General features: G+C 39.2%; 1 protein-coding gene across 1 annotated transcript in view; it reads left to right on the top strand.

Annotated features, from left to right (window-relative positions):
* Positions 1 to 19344, top strand: part of TTN (titin) — a 285964-nt gene that overhangs the window by 197078 nt on the left and 69542 nt on the right. The window contains exons 224-256 of the mRNA XM_082466160.1: positions 49 to 345; positions 464 to 650; positions 1122 to 1237; positions 1330 to 1629; positions 1743 to 2042; positions 2136 to 2241; positions 2331 to 2527; positions 2611 to 2916; positions 3015 to 3293; positions 3860 to 4159; positions 4268 to 4570; positions 4688 to 5050; positions 5363 to 5665; positions 5797 to 6096; positions 6950 to 7246; positions 7349 to 7633; positions 7724 to 8017; positions 9363 to 9662; positions 9770 to 10078; positions 10167 to 10357; positions 10754 to 11183; positions 12525 to 12833; positions 12971 to 13119; positions 13206 to 13238; positions 13338 to 13467; positions 13557 to 13856; positions 13950 to 14267; positions 15400 to 15696; positions 15807 to 16106; positions 16192 to 16506; positions 16591 to 16739; positions 17825 to 17975; positions 18065 to 18346. Coding sequence (XP_082322286.1) covers positions 49 to 345; positions 464 to 650; positions 1122 to 1237; positions 1330 to 1629; positions 1743 to 2042; positions 2136 to 2241; positions 2331 to 2527; positions 2611 to 2916; positions 3015 to 3293; positions 3860 to 4159; positions 4268 to 4570; positions 4688 to 5050; positions 5363 to 5665; positions 5797 to 6096; positions 6950 to 7246; positions 7349 to 7633; positions 7724 to 8017; positions 9363 to 9662; positions 9770 to 10078; positions 10167 to 10357; positions 10754 to 11183; positions 12525 to 12833; positions 12971 to 13119; positions 13206 to 13238; positions 13338 to 13467; positions 13557 to 13856; positions 13950 to 14267; positions 15400 to 15696; positions 15807 to 16106; positions 16192 to 16506; positions 16591 to 16739; positions 17825 to 17975; positions 18065 to 18346 — 8496 coding nt within the window. The remainder of the gene's footprint in view (positions 1 to 48; positions 346 to 463; positions 651 to 1121; positions 1238 to 1329; positions 1630 to 1742; positions 2043 to 2135; positions 2242 to 2330; positions 2528 to 2610; positions 2917 to 3014; positions 3294 to 3859; positions 4160 to 4267; positions 4571 to 4687; positions 5051 to 5362; positions 5666 to 5796; positions 6097 to 6949; positions 7247 to 7348; positions 7634 to 7723; positions 8018 to 9362; positions 9663 to 9769; positions 10079 to 10166; positions 10358 to 10753; positions 11184 to 12524; positions 12834 to 12970; positions 13120 to 13205; positions 13239 to 13337; positions 13468 to 13556; positions 13857 to 13949; positions 14268 to 15399; positions 15697 to 15806; positions 16107 to 16191; positions 16507 to 16590; positions 16740 to 17824; positions 17976 to 18064; positions 18347 to 19344) is intronic.

Here is a 19344-nt window from a genome sequence, read left to right as displayed (position 1 = left end):
ACCATATTAAAAAAATGCTTTTCTCTGAGTGTGTAATGTCATCCACAGATAAACCTGGACCCCCAGCTGCTTTAGACATCACGGAAGTGACCAACGAGTCATGTCTTCTCACATGGAACCCACCACGCAATGATGGCGGATCTAAAATCACAAACTATGTCGTGGAGAGAAGAGCGACCGACAGTGATATGTGGCACAAGCTCTCGTCAACTGTCAAGGATACAAAGTTCAAGGCAACCAAATTAACACCCAATAAAGAATACATCTTCAGAGTTGCTGCAGAAAACATGTACGGTGTTGGTGAGCCAGTTCAGGCCACTCCAATAACAGCCAAATATCCGTTTGGTAAGTTTCTTATTAATCAGGTGGCTAAAAAAAAAAAAATGATACTTGTGTCAAAGTTGGATTTAGGTGTCATATTTATATACAGGACATATAACACATATGATTATCCTGTCTATAGATCCACCTGGATCTCCAACTCGCCTAGAACCTTCTGATATCACTAAGGATGCAGTGACCCTCACATGGTGTGAGCCAGATGATGACGGTGGCAGCCCCATCACGGGTTACTGGGTTGAAAGATTAGATCCTGATACTGATAAATGGGTTAGATGCAATAAGATGCCAATAAAGGATACAACATACAGGTACGCCCAAGCTCTCCATCAAGATGTTAAAAAAGCAGTGTATATAAATTTTCATTCTTTAGCATTCCTTTTGATTATACCTGATTATATATTACTATAAAATTTTTAATTACTTTTACTTATCTTTTCTATTACCACATAATTTCAAAACTGATATAAATTCCATTGAAGGGCACATTTCTTAATTTCTTACCATAAAATATAAACTGTCTGGAAGTTCCAAAGTGTTTGGTCCTCTAGTATATTATGGTAATGATTATTATTATAGATATTATAATTAGATTGGTACATGTGACCAAATCTAAAGTGTGTGACAGTTAAAAGGCAATTTTTAATTTATGTTGAAATATTTCAGTTAAATATCCAAACCAGTTTTTCACAATTTAAATAAATTAGCTTCTTCTATGTGAAATAAACAGAGGTTTCTCCTTCTTACCGTGGTATTCAACTCACACTTTGTTCCTAATTCAGAGTGAAAGGTCTCACCAATAAGAAAAAATACAGATTCCGTGTGCTGGCTGAAAATCTTGCTGGACCTGGAAAATCAAGCAGATCAACTGAGCTAATCTTAATAAAGGATCCCATAGGTATTATTCATATATTTTCTGTGATTATTTTGAAGCTTATATTAATTCCTTTTGACAAACCTCAATAATGATTTCATTTCATTGGCTTGCAGATCCTCCATGGCCCCCTGGAAAACCAACTGTGAAAGATGTAGGCAGAACATCATTAATATTGAATTGGACAAAGCCAGAACACGATGGAGGGGCAAAGATCGATTCTTACATCATTGAAATGCTAAAGACTGGAACAGAGGACTGGGTCCGAGTGGCCGAAGGGGTTCCCACCACCCAGCATTTGTTCCCAGGGCTCATGGAAGGGCAGGAATACTCATTCCGAGTTAGAGCTGTGAACAAGGCGGGCGAAAGTGAACCCAGCGAACCCAGTGACCCTGTGCTTTGCCGGGAGAAACTTTGTAAGTCACTCTTAATTATTTCATCCCTGCTAGCTGATCTCGTAGTGACTACTAGAAAATTTAGTGAAGACTGAATAGTGGACAATAAGAAATTGAAATTTTTTTTCCTTCAGATCCCCCATCACCACCTCGCTGGCTTGAAGTTATCAATATTACAAAAAATACAGCAGACCTAAAGTGGACAGTTCCTGAGAAAAATGGAGGGTCGCCCATCACCAACTACATTGTGGAAAAGAGAGATGTGAGGCGGAAAGGCTGGCAAACAGTGGACACAACTGTCAAGGACACCAAGTGCACAGTGACCCCACTGACTGAGGGTTCTTTATACGTGTTCCGAGTTGCTGCAGAAAATGCCATAGGACAGAGTGACTATTGTGAAGTCGAGGACTCCGTCTTGGCCAAAGACACCTTTAGTATGCTCTCTAACTTCATCTTTGTGACACCATTTGTAGTGGATTGTCACTTTTCTCCCTGGTTTTTCTAATCACTGAATATTTTGCTTTCAGCCACCCCTGGACCACCCTACGCTCTGACAGTGGTTGATGTGACGAAAGGACATGTTGACCTGAAGTGGGAACCACCTAAAAATGATGGTGGAAGACCAATACAGAGGTAGAATTTTAATTAACTCATAAAGAAAAATTTACATTCGGCTGAAAATTCTTTATTCATGCTCATGAAATGCTTTGTTATTTCAATAGATATGTCATTGAGAAGAAAGAAAAGTTAGGTACCCGTTGGGTGAAAGCTGCAAAGACCTCAGGACCTGACTGTAACTTTAAAGTAACTGATGTCATTGAAGGAACAGAGGTCCAGTTTCAGGTTCGGGCAGAGAATGAAGCTGGAGTTGGACACCCAAGCGAACCCACGGATATCCTAAAAATTGAAGATCCAACAAGTAAGTAGTGTTGATTATACGAAGGATCTTGTCTAGAGCTTGATGATGAGATTGTGGATGTGAATGTTTCACTCTCTTTTCAGGTCCTCCTTCATCTCCCCTTGACCTGCATGTGACTGATGCTGGGAGAAAGCACATTGCCATTGCTTGGAAGCCTCCAGAGAAAAATGGTGGAAGTCCTATTATAGGATACCACGTTGAAATGTGTCCAGTAGGCACTGAGAAATGGATGCGAGTTAATTCTCGCCCAATAAAAGACTTGAAATTCAAGGTTGAAGAAGGTGTTGTGCCCGACAAGGAGTATGTTCTGAGAGTGAGAGCCGTCAATGCTGTTGGTGTCAGTGAGCCATCTGAAATCTCCGAAAACGTGGTTGCCAAAGACCCAGACTGTAAGAACAGTTTCTTTTTATAATTAATAAAGTAGGCTTTACTCATGCACTGCATTTTGACACACCCTTTTTTTCCCCTTTTGGATTATCTCTTACAGGCAAGCCAACAATTGATCTGGAGACTCACGACATTGTTGTCATTGAAGGTGAAAAATTAAGCATTCCTGTTCCCTTCAGAGCTGTCCCAGTTCCAACCGTTAGCTGGCATAAAGATGGCAAAGAAGTTAAAGCAAGTGATAGATTAACAATGAAGAAGGATCACATCTCTGCACACCTTGAAGTTCTCAAGAGTGTCCATGCAGATGCTGGAGTTTACACCATTACCCTGGAGAATAAGCTCGGCTCAGCAACTGCCTCAATCAATGTCAAAGTCATAGGTAATCATTCTTTGATGAAACACCAGACATTCTTCACCTGTTTGTTGGGAAAATTGGTTAACTCTGCAATGTTAGTATAAATGGCTTCATGAGCTGGCCATTTGTAAACTAAATGTCCTTTCAGATTATTTCTTCCCATATGAGACGCAAAGCAATTCTGAAGAGATGAAATTGCTATTTAAACTCTGATTACGCTAATTTACTTCTGTTGTAATTATTTATTTGCATGTGAAGTACTAATTTAAGTAAAAGATATGGCATACCCAAAGAGTGTTTAAATAACCAATATTCATTTATTAATTGTATTTGCATGTTTTCATAGTGTTCTCAACCAGGAGTGGTAACATTTTCTGCCCCCTTCCCCCCCACACATGGATGGTGTTTCGAAATTTGGGGGGCCATTTTTGCTTGGAACAAAGACTAAGGGGGAAGCTACTGACATTTAGTAATTAATTGGGAGCGAAGGATGCAAAATGGCCTGCAATGTCCGACTCAGAGAAAGAGTGTGCTCTTAATATGCTGACTTTTCGGGTTACAATAATAATTGTCAATTTGATTTCTAATAGGCCTACCTGGACCATGCAAAGATCTTAAAGCAAGTGACGTGACCAAGAGTTCTTGTAAATTAACCTGGGAACCTCCAGAATATGATGGTGGAAGCCCAGTTCTTCATTACGTCCTAGAACGCAGAGAAGCTGGGAGGAGGACGTATATACCAGTCATGTCTGGTGAGAACAAACTGTCTTGGACTGTCAAAGATCTCATACCAAATGGTGAATACTTCTTCCGTGTTAAAGCTGTCAACAAGATTGGTGGAGGCGAATATATTGAACTGAGAAATCCAGTCATTGCTCAAGATCCGAAGCGTAAGTTTGGGCATGAATGTAATAGAGCTAAGAGTTAATATGCATTTTTTTTTTAATTTTAAGAAGATGGGTTTCCCTACATTAACAGGTTTTTTTCTTGTCCTTCAGAGCCCCCTGATCCACCTGTAGATGTTGAGGTATATAATCCTACAGCTGAGGCAATGACTATTACATGGAAGCCACCTTTGTACGACGGAGGGAGCAAGATAATGGGTTACATCATAGAGAAGATTGCTAAGGGTGAGGAGAGATGGAAGAGATGCAACGAACACCTGGTACCAGTCCTGACCTATACAGCAAAAGGCCTTGAAGAGGGAAAGGAATACCAATTCCGTGTGCGAGCAGAAAATGCTGCTGGTATTGGCGAACCTTCTCGGGCCACTCCTCCAACCAAAGCCATAGATCCTGTTGGTAAGTAAGTTGTGTTTAATGGGTTTGCCATTTTCCCATCGTAAAAGAAATGAGAATAAGGTTTTGTCAGATATTTTAATCAGAATTGAAAACAATTACTGTTTTTAATCATTGCAGATGCCCCAAAAGTCATTATGAGAACAAGCCTAGAAGTGAGACGAGGTGATGAAATAGCACTCGATGCAACTATTTCTGGGTCACCTTACCCAACTATTACGTGGCTAAAGGATGAAAATGTTATCACACCAGAGGAAATTAGGAAGCGGGTAGCACCCTTGGTTAGGAGGAAGAAGGGTGAAGTTCAAGAAGAAGAACCATTTGTCCTGCCTCTGACACAGCGTTTGAGTATCGACAATAGTAAAAAAGGAGAATCTCAGCTACGTGTCCGAGATTCTCTCCGACCTGATCATGGCCTGTTTATGATCAAAGTTGAAAATGACCATGGTATTGCAAAAGCTCCTTGTACCGTCAGTGTGCTAGGTAAGTAGGTAAAACTACACTTTCCAATGGAAGAAAGTTAATATAAGTGTTTTGCGGGCAGTTAATAGAAGTGGGCAATAGCTTCAGCGAGGTATCCTCGGTCCCATTTTTTTCTCCTGGCTACGTAAAAGGAATCAACTGACCTTGTTATTCATTAGCTAAGGTGATACAAAGATAGATAGACAGATGTAGGAAAAACAGAAGTTTATGTCACAGAAGCACACTGTGTTTAGAAGTTTAGAAGCACGCTAAACATTTACATTTTCCATTGCTACACAAATTTTTAACCACTTCTGTCTTTCAAAATATCAGATATACCAGGACCACCAATCAACTTTGTATTTGAAGATATTAGAAAGACTTCAGTCGTCTGTAAATGGGAACCACCCCTTGATGATGGTGGCAGTGAAATTTTAAACTACACTTTGGAAAAGAAAGACAAGACAAAACCTGACTCAGAATGGATTGTCGTCACTTCAACACTTAGACATTGCAAATATTCAGTGACAAAGCTGATTGAAGGAAAAGAGTACCTCTTCCGTGTAAGAGCTGAAAATAGGTTTGGACCTGGACCACCATGTGTTTCAAAGCCACTTACAGCTAAAGATCCATTTGGTAAGGATCTTTAGCATTTAAACTTTGCCTTTTTATCATATGTTGGTATATATATTATCACAGCTTGTAAACTTGAATTTTTATGTCATACTAGGGAATTAATTCAAATATGCCTTTTTAATTTTAATCAGAACCACCTGATGCACCCGATAAGCCCACTGTGGAAGATGTCACCAGTAACAGTATGCTAGTGAAATGGAATGAACCAAAAGATAATGGAAGCCCCATCTTGGGTTACTGGCTTGAAAAACGTGAGGTGAATAGCACACACTGGTCTCGTGTCAACCGAAACCTTCTGAATTCTTTGAAGACCAATGTAGAAGGCCTATTAGAGGGACTCACCTATGTCTTCAGAGTACGTGCCGAAAATGCAGCTGGACCTGGAAAGTTCAGTCCCCCCTCAGATCCCAAAACAGCACATGATCCAATCTGTAAGTAATTCCTTAAGAAGAAAGTGGGGTATAGCATGGTCACTGTAATTAACAGTACTGTTTTATATGCTTGCAAGTTGTTGAGAGAGTAGATCTTAAGTGTTATCAAAAAGTGGCAATTATGTGAGGGGGTGGTGGTGTTAACTAACATTATTGTGGCAATCATTTTGCAATATATACATGTATCAAATCATCACATTGTACACCTTAAACTTACATATGTTATATGTCAATAATATCTCAGTCAAGCTGGAAAAAAATCAAACTAAATACTAGCAATGACTATAGACACATGTGTTGAGGTTGCAATGTAAAATTTTAAACATCTGTATTTATAACTTAAAAGTTTCACAAAGCAATACTCACCCATATTACATGCAACACACTGTGAAAAAAAAAAAAAGTGGGATCACATAAGCTACTGCACATTTTAAAACCATCATCAGTGAGTTGTTGTTGTTTTTTTAAATAAATTTACTTATTTATTTATTGGCTGCACTGGGTCTTCGTTGCTGAGTGCAGGCTTTCTCTAGTTGCGGCGAGCGGGGGCTACTCTTTGTTGCAGTGCGTGGGCTTCTCATTGCGCTGGCTTCTCTTGTTGCAGAGCACAGGCTCTAGTCGCTTGGGCTTCAGTAGTTGTGGCACGTGGGCTCAGTAGTTGTGGCTCACGGGCTCTAGAGCGCAGGCTCAGTAGTTGTGGCACACAGGCTTTGTTGCTCTGCGGCATGTGGGATCCTCCCAGACCAGGGCTCGAACCCGTGTCCCCTGCATTGGCAGGCGGATTCTTAACCACTGCACCGCCAGGGAAGTACCCATCAGTGAGTTTTGATTTCTGTGTCTGCATTCATTCTAGCTCCACCTGGGCCACCTGTCCCAAGAGTCACTGACACAAGTTCCACAACTATTGAACTGGCATGGGAACCCCCAGCTTTCAATGGTGGTGGGGAAATTGTTGGCTACTTTGTTGATAAGCAGCTGCTTGGCACAAATGAATGGTCCCGCTGCACAGAGGAGATGATCAAGGCCCGTGAGTACACTGTCAAAGAAATCCGAGAGGGTGCCGATTACAAACTTCGAGTGAGCGCCGTCAACGCCGCAGGTGAAGGACCGCCTGGAGAAACAGAACCCGTTACTGTGGCTGAACCACAAGGTACTTAAAAGTTACATAAATAAGATGATGGATATTTTCCCAGTATGAGATTTTTTTCCCCCATCTTTCTTGGGCTAATGTATGACTGTTCTCTTTCAACAGAGCCTCCAAATGTGGAACTAGATGTTTCTGTCAAGGCTGGAATACAGATCATGGCTGGGAAGACTCTCAGAATTCCAGCTGTGGTAACTGGTCGTCCAGTGCCAACAAAAGTGTGGACCATAGAAGAAGGAGAGCTGGATAAAGACCATGTTGAAATAGAGAACGTTGGAACCAAATCTGAACTAATTATCAAGAATGCATTAAGAAAAGATCATGGCAGATATGTGATTACAGCTACCAATAGCTGTGGTTCTAAATTTGCAGCAGCCCGGGTAGAAGTTTTTGGTAAGGAATATTACATGGACTTCCACAGGATTTTTCCTAAGTGATACTATCTTATTGCATTGATTTTTTTGTTGCCGTTTTATTTTTCAGATGTCCCTGGTCCAGTTCTTGATTTGAAACCCGTTGTAACAAACAGAAAAATGTGTCTGCTTAACTGGTCTGATCCAGCAGATGATGGAGGAAGTGATATCACGGGCTTTATTATTGAAAGAAAGGATGCTAAGATGCATACTTGGAGACAACCAATAGAGACTGAGAGATCTAAATGTGACATCACAGGTCTCCTTGAGGGACAAGAATATATGTACCGTGTGATTGCCAAGAACAAGTTTGGCTGTGGCCCTCCTGTTGAAATAGGACCAATTCTTGCAGTTGACCCACTAGGTAAAAGAGAAGGTTTTCATTGTGTATATAAAGTAAATACTGATTGCTTCTAGTTATGTCATTTATGTATAGAGCTTTATGGCTTCAAACGCCCAACAGTCTCAAGATGTATAGCTGGAATAATGAGAAAGTAATGAGAAAGGTAAACCAAATAACTACCAGCAACTTTAAGTATACCACGTTTACAATAATTTCAATGTAGTTTTTGCACAAAACTGGGCATGGTTTTGCGTCCTGAAAAACCTGAATCACTGGAGCTTAGCATAACCTAAAAATAGTTTAGAAATATTACATCTTAGTAAGAAAATACACTGGAGTAATTAATTTAATAGTCCAGTAGTCAAAGAGAGTTCATTGTTTTTGAAAGATTATAGGACAGAAAACTGCCTTAGCGTAAATGCTTTAGTCTTCCTTTAGCCCTCAAGTAGTCCCCACACTGGAAGGATGAGGGGGCACCAAAACCAGAAAGAGCCAACAAAGAATGGAAAACCAACCAAAGGAGATCTCCTTGACCAGTATAAACAAATAGGAAGCCCTAATATTGCACACACTTGGTAATGCATGCTGACATCCCATCCTAGAAAGCAAAGTCTTTGAGGAGGCCCTGTTCCCCAAGAGACAGAGGAGTTAGTTATTCCTCCAGCAGCAGCAGCAGCACCACCACCCGAAAACAGGAACAAAATTACCTCCTCACTGTAACAGCTCATCCCAAAATGTCCACTACAGCTTAGGTTGTGCCAGAAAGAACAGAACAGAGTTGGACTTCTACCACTAAGCTCTGCTTCTGGTTGCGATAATAGTCAAGAGTGGATTGGGTCTAGTTTCACCATGCAAAGCTTATTCTTTCTATCTTGTCCTTCAGGACACAAAACTACAGCAGCATTACATAAATTCTCTTTCCACCCCCTGTTAAACCCACACTTGAGGCAACATGGTTCAAAGTGTGTTCAGTAGACATATCCATTTTCTGTTAATAAGAAAGGAACACTTGCTCTCAGCTGGTCATTCAAAGCAAAACTTCATAGACAGCCCTCCTAGGTCATTAAAATTAGAAGCTTTCCCACTGACAGACAGAGGTAAAATATCTAAAATGCTAAATATAAAAAAGCATACCTGCACCTCAATTTTTAATCAATAATCTTGACTATAGAGTTTACTAAGAAAAATTCTGACTATATGAATGCCTGTAATTCTGTTAACTGAGATATTCTGAGGATTTTAAAGACAGATGTAACATTACACCCAACAGAAACCTATTTTTCACATAATTAATCTGAATTGAAATGTGATTTCTTACATGAATACTTATTTCATTCTTGTCATTTCAACCTGCCTCTGGTTAAAGGTCCTCCAACGTCTCCCGAGAGGCTTACATATACGGAAAGGACCAAGTCCACTATCAACCTTGACTGGAAAGAGCCCCGCAGTAATGGTGGCTGCCCCATCCAAGGCTATATCATTGAAAAACGGCGTCATGACAAACCTGACTTTGAAAGAGTTAACAAGCGACTCTGCCCAACCACATCTCTTCTGGTTGAAGATCTTGATGAACACCAAATGTATGAGTTCCGTGTCAAGGCCGTCAATGAAATTGGTGAAAGCGAACCATCCCTGCCTCTTAATGTGGTCATACAAGATGATGAAGGTGTTGAATCTGAACATAATAATCATTTTAATGCACTTTATCTCATAGGTTGAGCAAACATCCTTATGACTTTGCTATTTTTTTCCCCCTTTCCCTTCTCTTTGCAGTGCCTCCAACTATTAAGTTGCGCCTGTCTGTTCGAGGAGACACCATCAAAGTTAAGGCGGGAGAGCCTGTTAACATCCCTGCAGATGTGACAGGCCTTCCAATGCCTAAAATTGAGTGGTCCAAGAATGAAACTGTGATTGAAAAACCCACCGATGCACTTAAGATAACCAAGGAAGAAGTATCCCGAAGTGAGGCAAAGACTGAGCTTAGCATTCCCAAAGCAACCCGGGAGGACAAAGGCACTTACACGGTGACTGCTTCTAATCGCCTTGGCTCAGTGTTCCGAAATGTCCATGTTGAAGTATACGGTAAGTGACACGCTTTCTTACAGAAAAAAGAAATCCAGTGTCTGTTTAAGAATTTGCTTCTCAATCTCCTCCTTTGGTTCCTTTTCAGATCGTCCATCCCCACCAAGAAATCTTGCTGTTATTGACATTAAAGCTGAGTCTTGCCACTTAACTTGGGATGCCCCTCTAGACAATGGTGGGGGTGAAATCACCCATTATGTCATTGACAAACGCGATGCAAGCAGGAAGAAAGCTGAATGGGAAGAAGTCACCAACACTGCTGTAGAGAGGAGATATGGGGTAAACTCTTCTAAGTATTTTCTTATGCACACTTAAAGGACATAACTCTGAATTAACATCATTCTAGCATGACCTTGGAATTTAATGATTAAACTCAAAACCACACACAAAAAGCTTAAGTATAGTTTTTAGCATCTTGCACATAAAGCCACTTAGCAAATACTTTGATATACAGATCCTCTTTTACTTGAGAGAGCCACTATTAGGTGCAATAAATTTACACATTCTCATTTTAAAAGACTTTCTCCATGTTTGAGTGGAGAAACTCAGATAACTGAGTTTATAGAAGTATTTCTTTTTACAGTCTTCCCTACCAAAATAACTGGAATTTTAAAACAAGTGAAAATCAATGTAAGTATATTGTTTTTAAGAAATTATTATCCATCTGATTTCTAGATCTGGAAACTTATCCCCAATGGTCAGTATGAGTTCCGAGTTAGGGCAGTGAATAAATATGGAACCAGCGATGAATGCAAATCAGATAAAGTGGTCATTCAAGATCCTTATCGCACTCCTGGACCTCCGGGAAAGCCAAAAGTTTTGGAGCGCGCCAAAGGGTCGATGCTAGTGAGCTGGACTCCTCCTCTGGACAACGGCGGCTCTCCAATTACTGGCTACTGGCTGGAGAAGAGAGAAGAGGGTGGTGCCTACTGGTCACGTGTTAGCCGAGCACCGATAACCAAAGTGGGATTGAAAGGCATGGAATTTAATGTTCCCCATTTGACTGAAGGTGTTAAATACCAGTTCAGAGCGATGGCAATAAACGCTGCAGGAGCTGGCCCTCCCAGTGAACCATCAGACCCAGCTGTTGCAGAAGATCCCATATGTAAGTATGCTTCCATTTCTGGAATTTGTCAAGGGTAAAGCCACTAAATGGATAGTTCTGCTCTTAAATTTCTTGTATATTTCTATGCCAAATTATTTTATTTATTAAAATAAAAAGTTTCATACTTACATAGACTATCAGAAGTATATATGTATGTGTGTATACATATATACACACACTATGCACACATATCTAATATGTACATATACAAGTATATGCATACACATACATACAAAAACTCATACAGTGTTTAAACACTTAGTTTAAATCTAGTATTGTATGAGGAAGTGATTCCTCATACAATACTAGATTTAATCTAAGTGTTTAAAGACCCTGGACTATAAGCTCCTCTCTGCTCCCATACCTTAAATAAACCTCTCTCTCATTAATTACCTACTGTGGAAATTATCTCCCTCACTAAACAGTCAGACCCTCCAGTAGGAGTTCAACAAAAGCAAAAGGTTGTTAAATTTTCAATAGTATATATTGAATAAAGATATAAGATCTACAAGCACAGTCTGTGAGGTCAAATAAAAGAAAAAACAATTCTGAAAGATCTATGAGCGGATCAGTTCAAAAATTAAAATACCATGGCCTTAATGATTAATTTCATTTGCTATATAAATGGATTTTCTGTGGGGAAAAAAAATTCAGCTATTTGTTAAAAAGACTTAAAATAATCTAAGTTCTATACAGAGCATATATAAAAAATGAATTAGTCATTCATTCTGCAAGCTGGTAGTAAACATATGCTATGTGCAAAGAGCTGTCCTAGGCACTGGAGAGGAAAGAGCTATGGTTAAAAAGATGAATGGAGTAAAAGAATTTCCGTAATCGTAAAGTACTGTCAGAAATGTGATGGATTGTCACTTGATTAGGGACAGGGTCAATGGCTACAGTAAAGGGCTTAAGATTAGTTTGTGTTCAAAGGTTTACCAGCTAATGATGAAATCATTTTTTAATTTTAATTTTATGGTAGGTTAAATTAAAATAAGCTTTTAGTAGAGAATACTGCAGAATCTCTTCAAAGGGATCTCAAAAGTAAAACGGCTTTTCACCGATTGTGTGTAAATAGAGTATTTCTCTATCTAGAGCTAGTCAGTAATCTTTCTACTCCCAGTTAGTTGTTTGCTTTCTTTGTTTTAGCATTAATGCTAAATGAAAATAGATTTTCTTATATTTTTCTTCTATAGAAGGTAATTTATTCCTTTGGCATTCCTATTTTAATATTTTAATAGATTAAAAATAAGATATGATCAGGTATAGTAAAACATTCTTATAGTATATAAATCTATCATCCCACCAGCTTCAAAAATCTGATTTTTTTTTTTTTTTAATTAGATCCACCTGGGCCACCTTCTCGCCCAGAGGTCAAAGATAAAACAAAGTCAAGCATCTCACTAGCATGGAAACCTCCAGCCAAAGATGGTGGCAGTCCGATCAAAGGATACATTGTAGAAATGCAAGAAGAAGGTACTACTGACTGGAAAAGCGTAAACGAACCAGACAAACTTCTAACTACCTGTGAATGTGTGGTGCCGAATTTGAAAGAGCTCAGGAAGTACAGATTCCGAGTGAAAGCTGTCAATGAAGCTGGTGAATCTGAACCAAGTGATACAACTGGAGAGATCCCTGCCACTGATATTCAAGGTACTTGTCCTTAATCCATTTATGTATTCATCTTTTGATCTTCTTATTATGAAATTGATTTATTTGTTGAAGACATATCAATTACTGTTTTTGAAAAAGGTGAGCTAAATCCTGTTATATTATCCTTGGTATTACAGAGGAACCAGAAATTTTCATTGACATTGGAGCACAAGACTGTCTGATTTGTCAAGCTGGCACACAGATTAGGATTCCTGCCGTCATCAAGGGACGCCCAACACCAAAATCATCTTGGGAATTTGATGGAAAGGCAAAGAAGGCAATGAAGGTAAGAAAATTATAATTCTCTGCATCTCCCATTGACTCACTCTAAGGAATATTTACACTATAACTGACTATCTTCTTTTCTCATAGGATGGGGTTCATGACATACCTGAAGATGCACAGGTAAAAAAAAAAACAAAAAACTGAAATGATTCAGAATCTGATTGACTTCAATACTGCTATTATTTCATTCGGTGTATGACTGCTATTTTCTTTGTACAGCTGGAGACTGCTGAAAACTCATCCGTAATTATTATTCCGGAATGTAAACGATCTCATTCAGGCAAATACAGCATCACAGCCAAGAATAAAGCAGGACAAAAGACTGCAAATTGCAGAGTTAAAGTCATGGGTAAGAAAGACTTTAAAAGTTATTATGGAATAAGAACAAATTATTTTAAACAAGGCACCACTGTTTATATTGTGATTTGCATCCAACAGATGTACCAGGGCCACCCAAACATCTGAAAGTCAGTGACATCACAAGGGGTAGTTGCAAGCTTACATGGAAGATGCCAGATGATGATGGAGGAGACAGGATCAAAGGCTATGTTATCGAGAAGAGGACTATTGATGGAAAAGCTTGGACTAAAGTCAATCCAAACTGTGGAAGCACTTCATTTGTAGTCCCTGACCTCATCTCTGAACAGGAATACTTCTTCCGCGTGCGGGCACAAAACCGTTTTGGTATTGGTGCTCCCGTGGAAACCATTCAGAGGACCACTGCCAGAGATCCAATATGTAAGTTTTTAAGTCTAAGATTAAAGTAGCTTCCTAAGCTTGAAATATATTGTTATAAATAATGATTAATACTTTCTTTAACTATTTTTAAAGATCCTCCTGATCCCCCTATTAAACTCAAGATTGGCCTCATAACAAAGAACACAGTACACCTGTCATGGAAACCCCCAAAGAATGATGGGGGCTCCCCTGTCACCCACTATATTGTTGAGTGCCTTGCATGGGATCCTACTGGGACAAAGAAAGAAGCATGGAAACAGTGCAATAAGCGCGATGTGGAAGAACTGGAGTTTACGGTGGAAGACCTAGTAGAGGGTGGGGAATATGAATTCAGAGTCAAAGCTGTCAACGCCGCAGGAGTCAGCAAACCTTCAGCCACTGTTGGCCCCGTGACTGTCAAAGACCAGACATGTAAGTACCAATGCGTTATCTATCAGAGAATGTCTTCTTCGTGAATGCCTTCCTAGATACTCAAGAACAGTCCAAAATAAAAAGAGATGTCTCTGTACGTCAGAAGCTACCATGGGTTGAGTCTGGACATGGGCCCATTACCCAATCACTCATGCCCTCAACTTCCACAGAATTATCATATTTCCGTACATATTACCTTTCCCTTACTGAAAGGAGATACTGTTTGGAATTTCCTTACTCTAATTTTTCTCCATGGCAGGCTGTTTTACTTACCAGAAGTTAACACAGTTCCTCTGCATGCTCCTCAAAAAGGGCAGAAAGTAACCACTTACTTGCTTAGCAACTGCTGAGACCCATTTATCTTCACAATCGAGCTTCTTTTTCTTAAGTAGAAACTTATATACCATCACAGCCATGAATAATCTGGGAACAGCATCAAAGGAAATGAGACTGAATGTCCTTGGTAAAGGTTACGTGGTTTTATTAAAACTACATGATTTTCTCTATTTGAGAAAAAGATATATCTACTTTAAGAGATAAAATATCCACACAAATATGGTAATAATTCTTCCTCTCATTATTGTTACCATCACTACTGCTGTGTATTTGTTAGTTCTCTCTTCTAAATTTAGGAAAGCTGTAGTCACTACTCCCTGTGCATATTCTTATACTAAATTCATGAAAAATGGAAAATTGCTTTGCCTCTGCTAGCAGTTAGTTATATTTCTTAAAAGGGGAATTCATCTCAGAACAAACAAAGTAGGTCCCCTCATTAACTCTGCATAAATATTAGGGAATATCATGAAAGAACTCCCAAGTCTAAGATACTATAGTTTCACTTCTCTCTGCCCTTTTTCAATATCTACAGTCATAATGATGCCAGGTAAGAGAGAGACAGTAGCTGATACATAGCCACATGTAGATCAATAAAGGATGATGACCACACATGCCTGTTCCCTAAACTGGTATAAATTAGCTGAAGACAGATCTGTTCTTTATGTCAGGTAGGGCTATAAAGCCTGCTTATAGTAGATCAAATAACTAACTTTATCATCACTGTGAATTCTACTTTCGATTCTTTAGTGTTTGTTTTATGTTCCTAATGACAACGTTTTTTTTAAAAATAATCTAGGCCCACCTGCAATTGAGCTAAAAGAATTCATGGAGGTTGAAGAAGGAACTGATGTTAGCATCGTGGCCAAAATTAAAGGTGTGCCATTCCCGACACTAACCTGGTTTAAAGCTCCTCCAAAGAAGCCTGATAACAAAGAACCTGTTGTCTACGACACCCATGTCAACAAACTGGTGGTGGATGATACCTGCACTCTAGTTATTCCACAGTCTCGCAGGAGTGACACTGGCTTATATACCATCACAGCTGTGAATAATCTGGGAACAGCATCAAAGGAAATGAGGCTGAATGTCCTTGGTAAAGATTACATGGTTTTATTAAAACTACACGATTTTCTGTCCATAAATGTAATATCTGTCTTTAAAATCATTCTCCTAATAAAGTTTTCTTTTTTTAAACCATTTTAGGTCGCCCTGGCCCTCCAGTGGGACCAATAAAGTTCGAATCTATTTCAGCAGATCAAATGACATTATCTTGGCTTCCACCTAAAGATGATGGTGGGTCTAAGATTACAAACTACGTAATTGAGAAAAGAGAAGCTAACAGGAAGACATGGGTGCATGTCTCCAGCGAACCTAAAGAGTACACATACACAATTCCAAAATTGCTAGAAGACCATGAATATGTATTTCGAATCATGGCCCAGAACAAATATGGCATTGGGGAACCTCTTGACAGTGAACCAGAAACAGCAAGAAACCTCTTCTGTAAGTAGGACATGTTTCACATTCAAAGTCACTCTTATTTGTGTTTTTCATAATTTCTTATAAATCACTGTGATTTTTGTCACAGCTGTCCCTGGAGCACCAGATAAACCAACAGTTAGCAGTGTGACTCGAAACTCCATGACTGTCAACTGGGAAGAGCCAGAATATGATGGAGGCTCTCCTGTGACAGGATACTGGCTAGAAATTAAAGACACCACTTCAAAGAGATGGAAGAGAGTTAACCGAGATCCTATCAAAGCCATGACTTTGGGTGTTTCTTATAAAGTGACTGGTCTCATTGAAGGTTCTGATTATCAATTCCGGGTATACGCAATCAATGCTGCTGGTGTGGGTCCAGCAAGTCTGCCATCAGACCCAGTGACTGCTAGAGATCCCACTGGTAAGCCTTAAAACCATTCTTTCCCCCCGCCCCAAAAGTGCCATGGAAAAGTCAAGAATACTAATGCATACTGGTTCTTTCCAGCCCCTCCTGGACCTCCATTTCCCAAAGTCACAGACTGGACTAAATCATCTGCGGATTTGGAGTGGTCTCCCCCACTAAAAGATGGTGGATCCAAAATAACGGGATACATCGTTGAATATAAAGAAGAAGGAAAAGAAGAATGGGAAAAGGTAGCTAACACTTGGCATTATGGAAATGTACTATGAATAAACTGAACATGTAGTAGTTATTCTCAATCCCATTTACTCCTATCTGTATTTTTTAATTAAGAAATCAGAAAAATAACATATAATTTAACTGATAATCCAAACATCTCTTAGGTCAAAAAACCTAATCAAAAGTTAAGTCATGTTATTGTTAACTTATCTTTTGGCTATAAAGCCTGAAAAGATGGAATAAGTGACGCATATATGTGGAATCTAGAAAAATGGTACAGATGAACCAGTTTGCAAGGCAGAAATAGAGACACAGATGTAGAAAACAAACGAATGGACACCAAGGGGAGAAAGCAAGTGGCCGGGGGCGGGGTGGGGGTGGTGGGATGAACTGGGAGACTGGGATTGACATGTATACACTAACATGTATAAAATAGATAACTAATGAGAACCTGCTGTATAATAAAATAAAATTCAAAAAAAGAACCTATTTTATCAAATTATATAATAAAATGTACATAGATATATATAAAAAAGGATGAATAAGTAAATAGTACAGTTTTTTTCAACCACTTGACAATATTTTAAAACATAATTCCTTCCATTCAGTATTTACCTGTAATATCTGATCCCTAGAACCTAAATTGGCAACAATTTTCCCAAAGAGAGTAAATATGCTGTTGCTATGCTTTGGAAAGCTATTAAAACAAAAAACTACAGTAGTCCCCCCTGATTCCCAAGGGATACATTCCAAGACCCCAGTGGATGCCTGAAACCACGGATAGTACCAAGCTCTCTCTATATATATAATATGTTTTTTCTTTATTAATGGGCAGGTAGCATATACAGTGCGAACATGATGGACAAAGGGATAGTTCACTTCCCGGGCAGGGATGGAGCAGGATGGCCCAAGATTTCATTACGTTACTCAGAATGGAACGCAATTTAAAACTGATGAATTGTTTATTTGTGGAATTGTTTTCCATTTAATATTTTTGGATTTCCGTTGACTTCAAGTAAATGAAACCACAGAAAACAAAACCACGGATAAGAAAGGATTACTGTATTCTAATTATAAAATGTTTGTGATTTTTCCCTAGGCTAAAGAAAAAGAAGTGAGAGGAACAAAACTTGTTGTGACAGGATTAAAAGAAGGAGCATTCTACAAATTTAGAGTTAGAGCAGTCAACATTGCCGGCATCGGAGAACCTGGGGAAGTCACAGATGCCATTGAGATGAAGGACAGAATTGGTACTTACTAATATTTCTATTATTTTATCAATATTTCCATTTTGGATTGGAAATGAAAAGCACATTTGTTATTTTCAATTGTTTTCCAGTATTACCTGACCTTCAGTTAGATGCCAGCGTCAGAGACAGAATTGTGGTCCATGCTGGAGGGGTGATTCGGATCATCGCCTATGTATCTGGCAAGCCTCCTCCAACCGTTACCTGGAGTATGAATGAAAGAGCTTTACCTCAAGAGGCCACCATTGAGACCACAGCCATTAGCTCATCCATGGTCATCAAGAATTGCCAGAGGAGCCACCAAGGCGTCTATGCTCTTCTTGCCAAAAATGCAGGGGGGGAAAGAAAGAAGACAATTATCGTTGATGTATTAGGTAACAACTTTCAATTCGTCCACGCGTTTTTAAAAAATAACACTTTATTTCATCTACAATAAAGCTATATTATTTTTTTAAAAAACTATGTTACAAATATTTTGGAAAATAAGAAAAATCACCCACAATCCCATTGACCACTATTAGCATTTTTAAAAATTTCCTCCTTTTTTTCTATCCTATCCATATTTTATATGGCTGTACTCCTGCTATAAAGTCTTATGTGCTGCCTTTTTATGTAACATGCCACCATAAGCATTTACTATGTTACTATATAGTTTTCATAAAAGCAGCTTTCCTGCAAATGTCCATGAATGTTTAACAATTTGCTAAGGTTGACCATTTTCACATCATAGGACCTGTCAGTTATCATAATAAGACAAAAGTCCCTTTGAAGGTGTCAGTATTCTAATTGAAGAGAAGCATCGTATTTGGTTATCAATATTGCATTTCTAGTCACAGAATATCGAGTTGAACTCTACGAGGCTTGTTCATGCCTCTCACTGGCTGCTCTACTCCAGTGATTTGCTCAGAAAGTGAAGCCCTCCCACTCAGATCTCTCTCTCAGCACCTCTCTAGGCACAACCATACTCCAAACACTCAGTTGTTATGTGAAAATAACCAGTTCTCTACTGAACATAATATTATGAAAACATGTTTTGCTTTCATTAATGAAAATGGCATGAGGAAAAAGATCTCACTGAGCAATGGTCCTTCAAGCTTCTAGGTTGTTTCAAACTCCTAAACAGTCTTCTGTCCAATGGCTATTACTTTAAGAACTGGGGTACTTCCAGGTTAAATTCCAAACCTCTCAAAGGTCATTCTGAGATTTGGGGTCTCCTGTGCTGCTCAGATTCACTGGTCATCCAGAAAAAAATTCTCTCCCCCTTTCTCCTCTGGAGAGTAAACTGGACACAAAAAGTAGTCATGCCACTCTTCACCCCTCTCCTGTCTCCCTCTGTGCATTTTCCTCCCAACATTGCCCTCTTATCTGACTC

The sequence above is a fragment of the Balaenoptera physalus genome, assembly GCF_965194825.1.
Source record: "Balaenoptera physalus genome assembly, chromosome: 6".
In the NCBI taxonomy this organism is placed as follows: domain Eukaryota; kingdom Metazoa; phylum Chordata; class Mammalia; order Artiodactyla; family Balaenopteridae; genus Balaenoptera; species Balaenoptera physalus.
The sequence above is the reverse complement of the archived record's forward strand: the minus strand, read 5'-3'. Positions and strand labels throughout refer to the sequence as shown.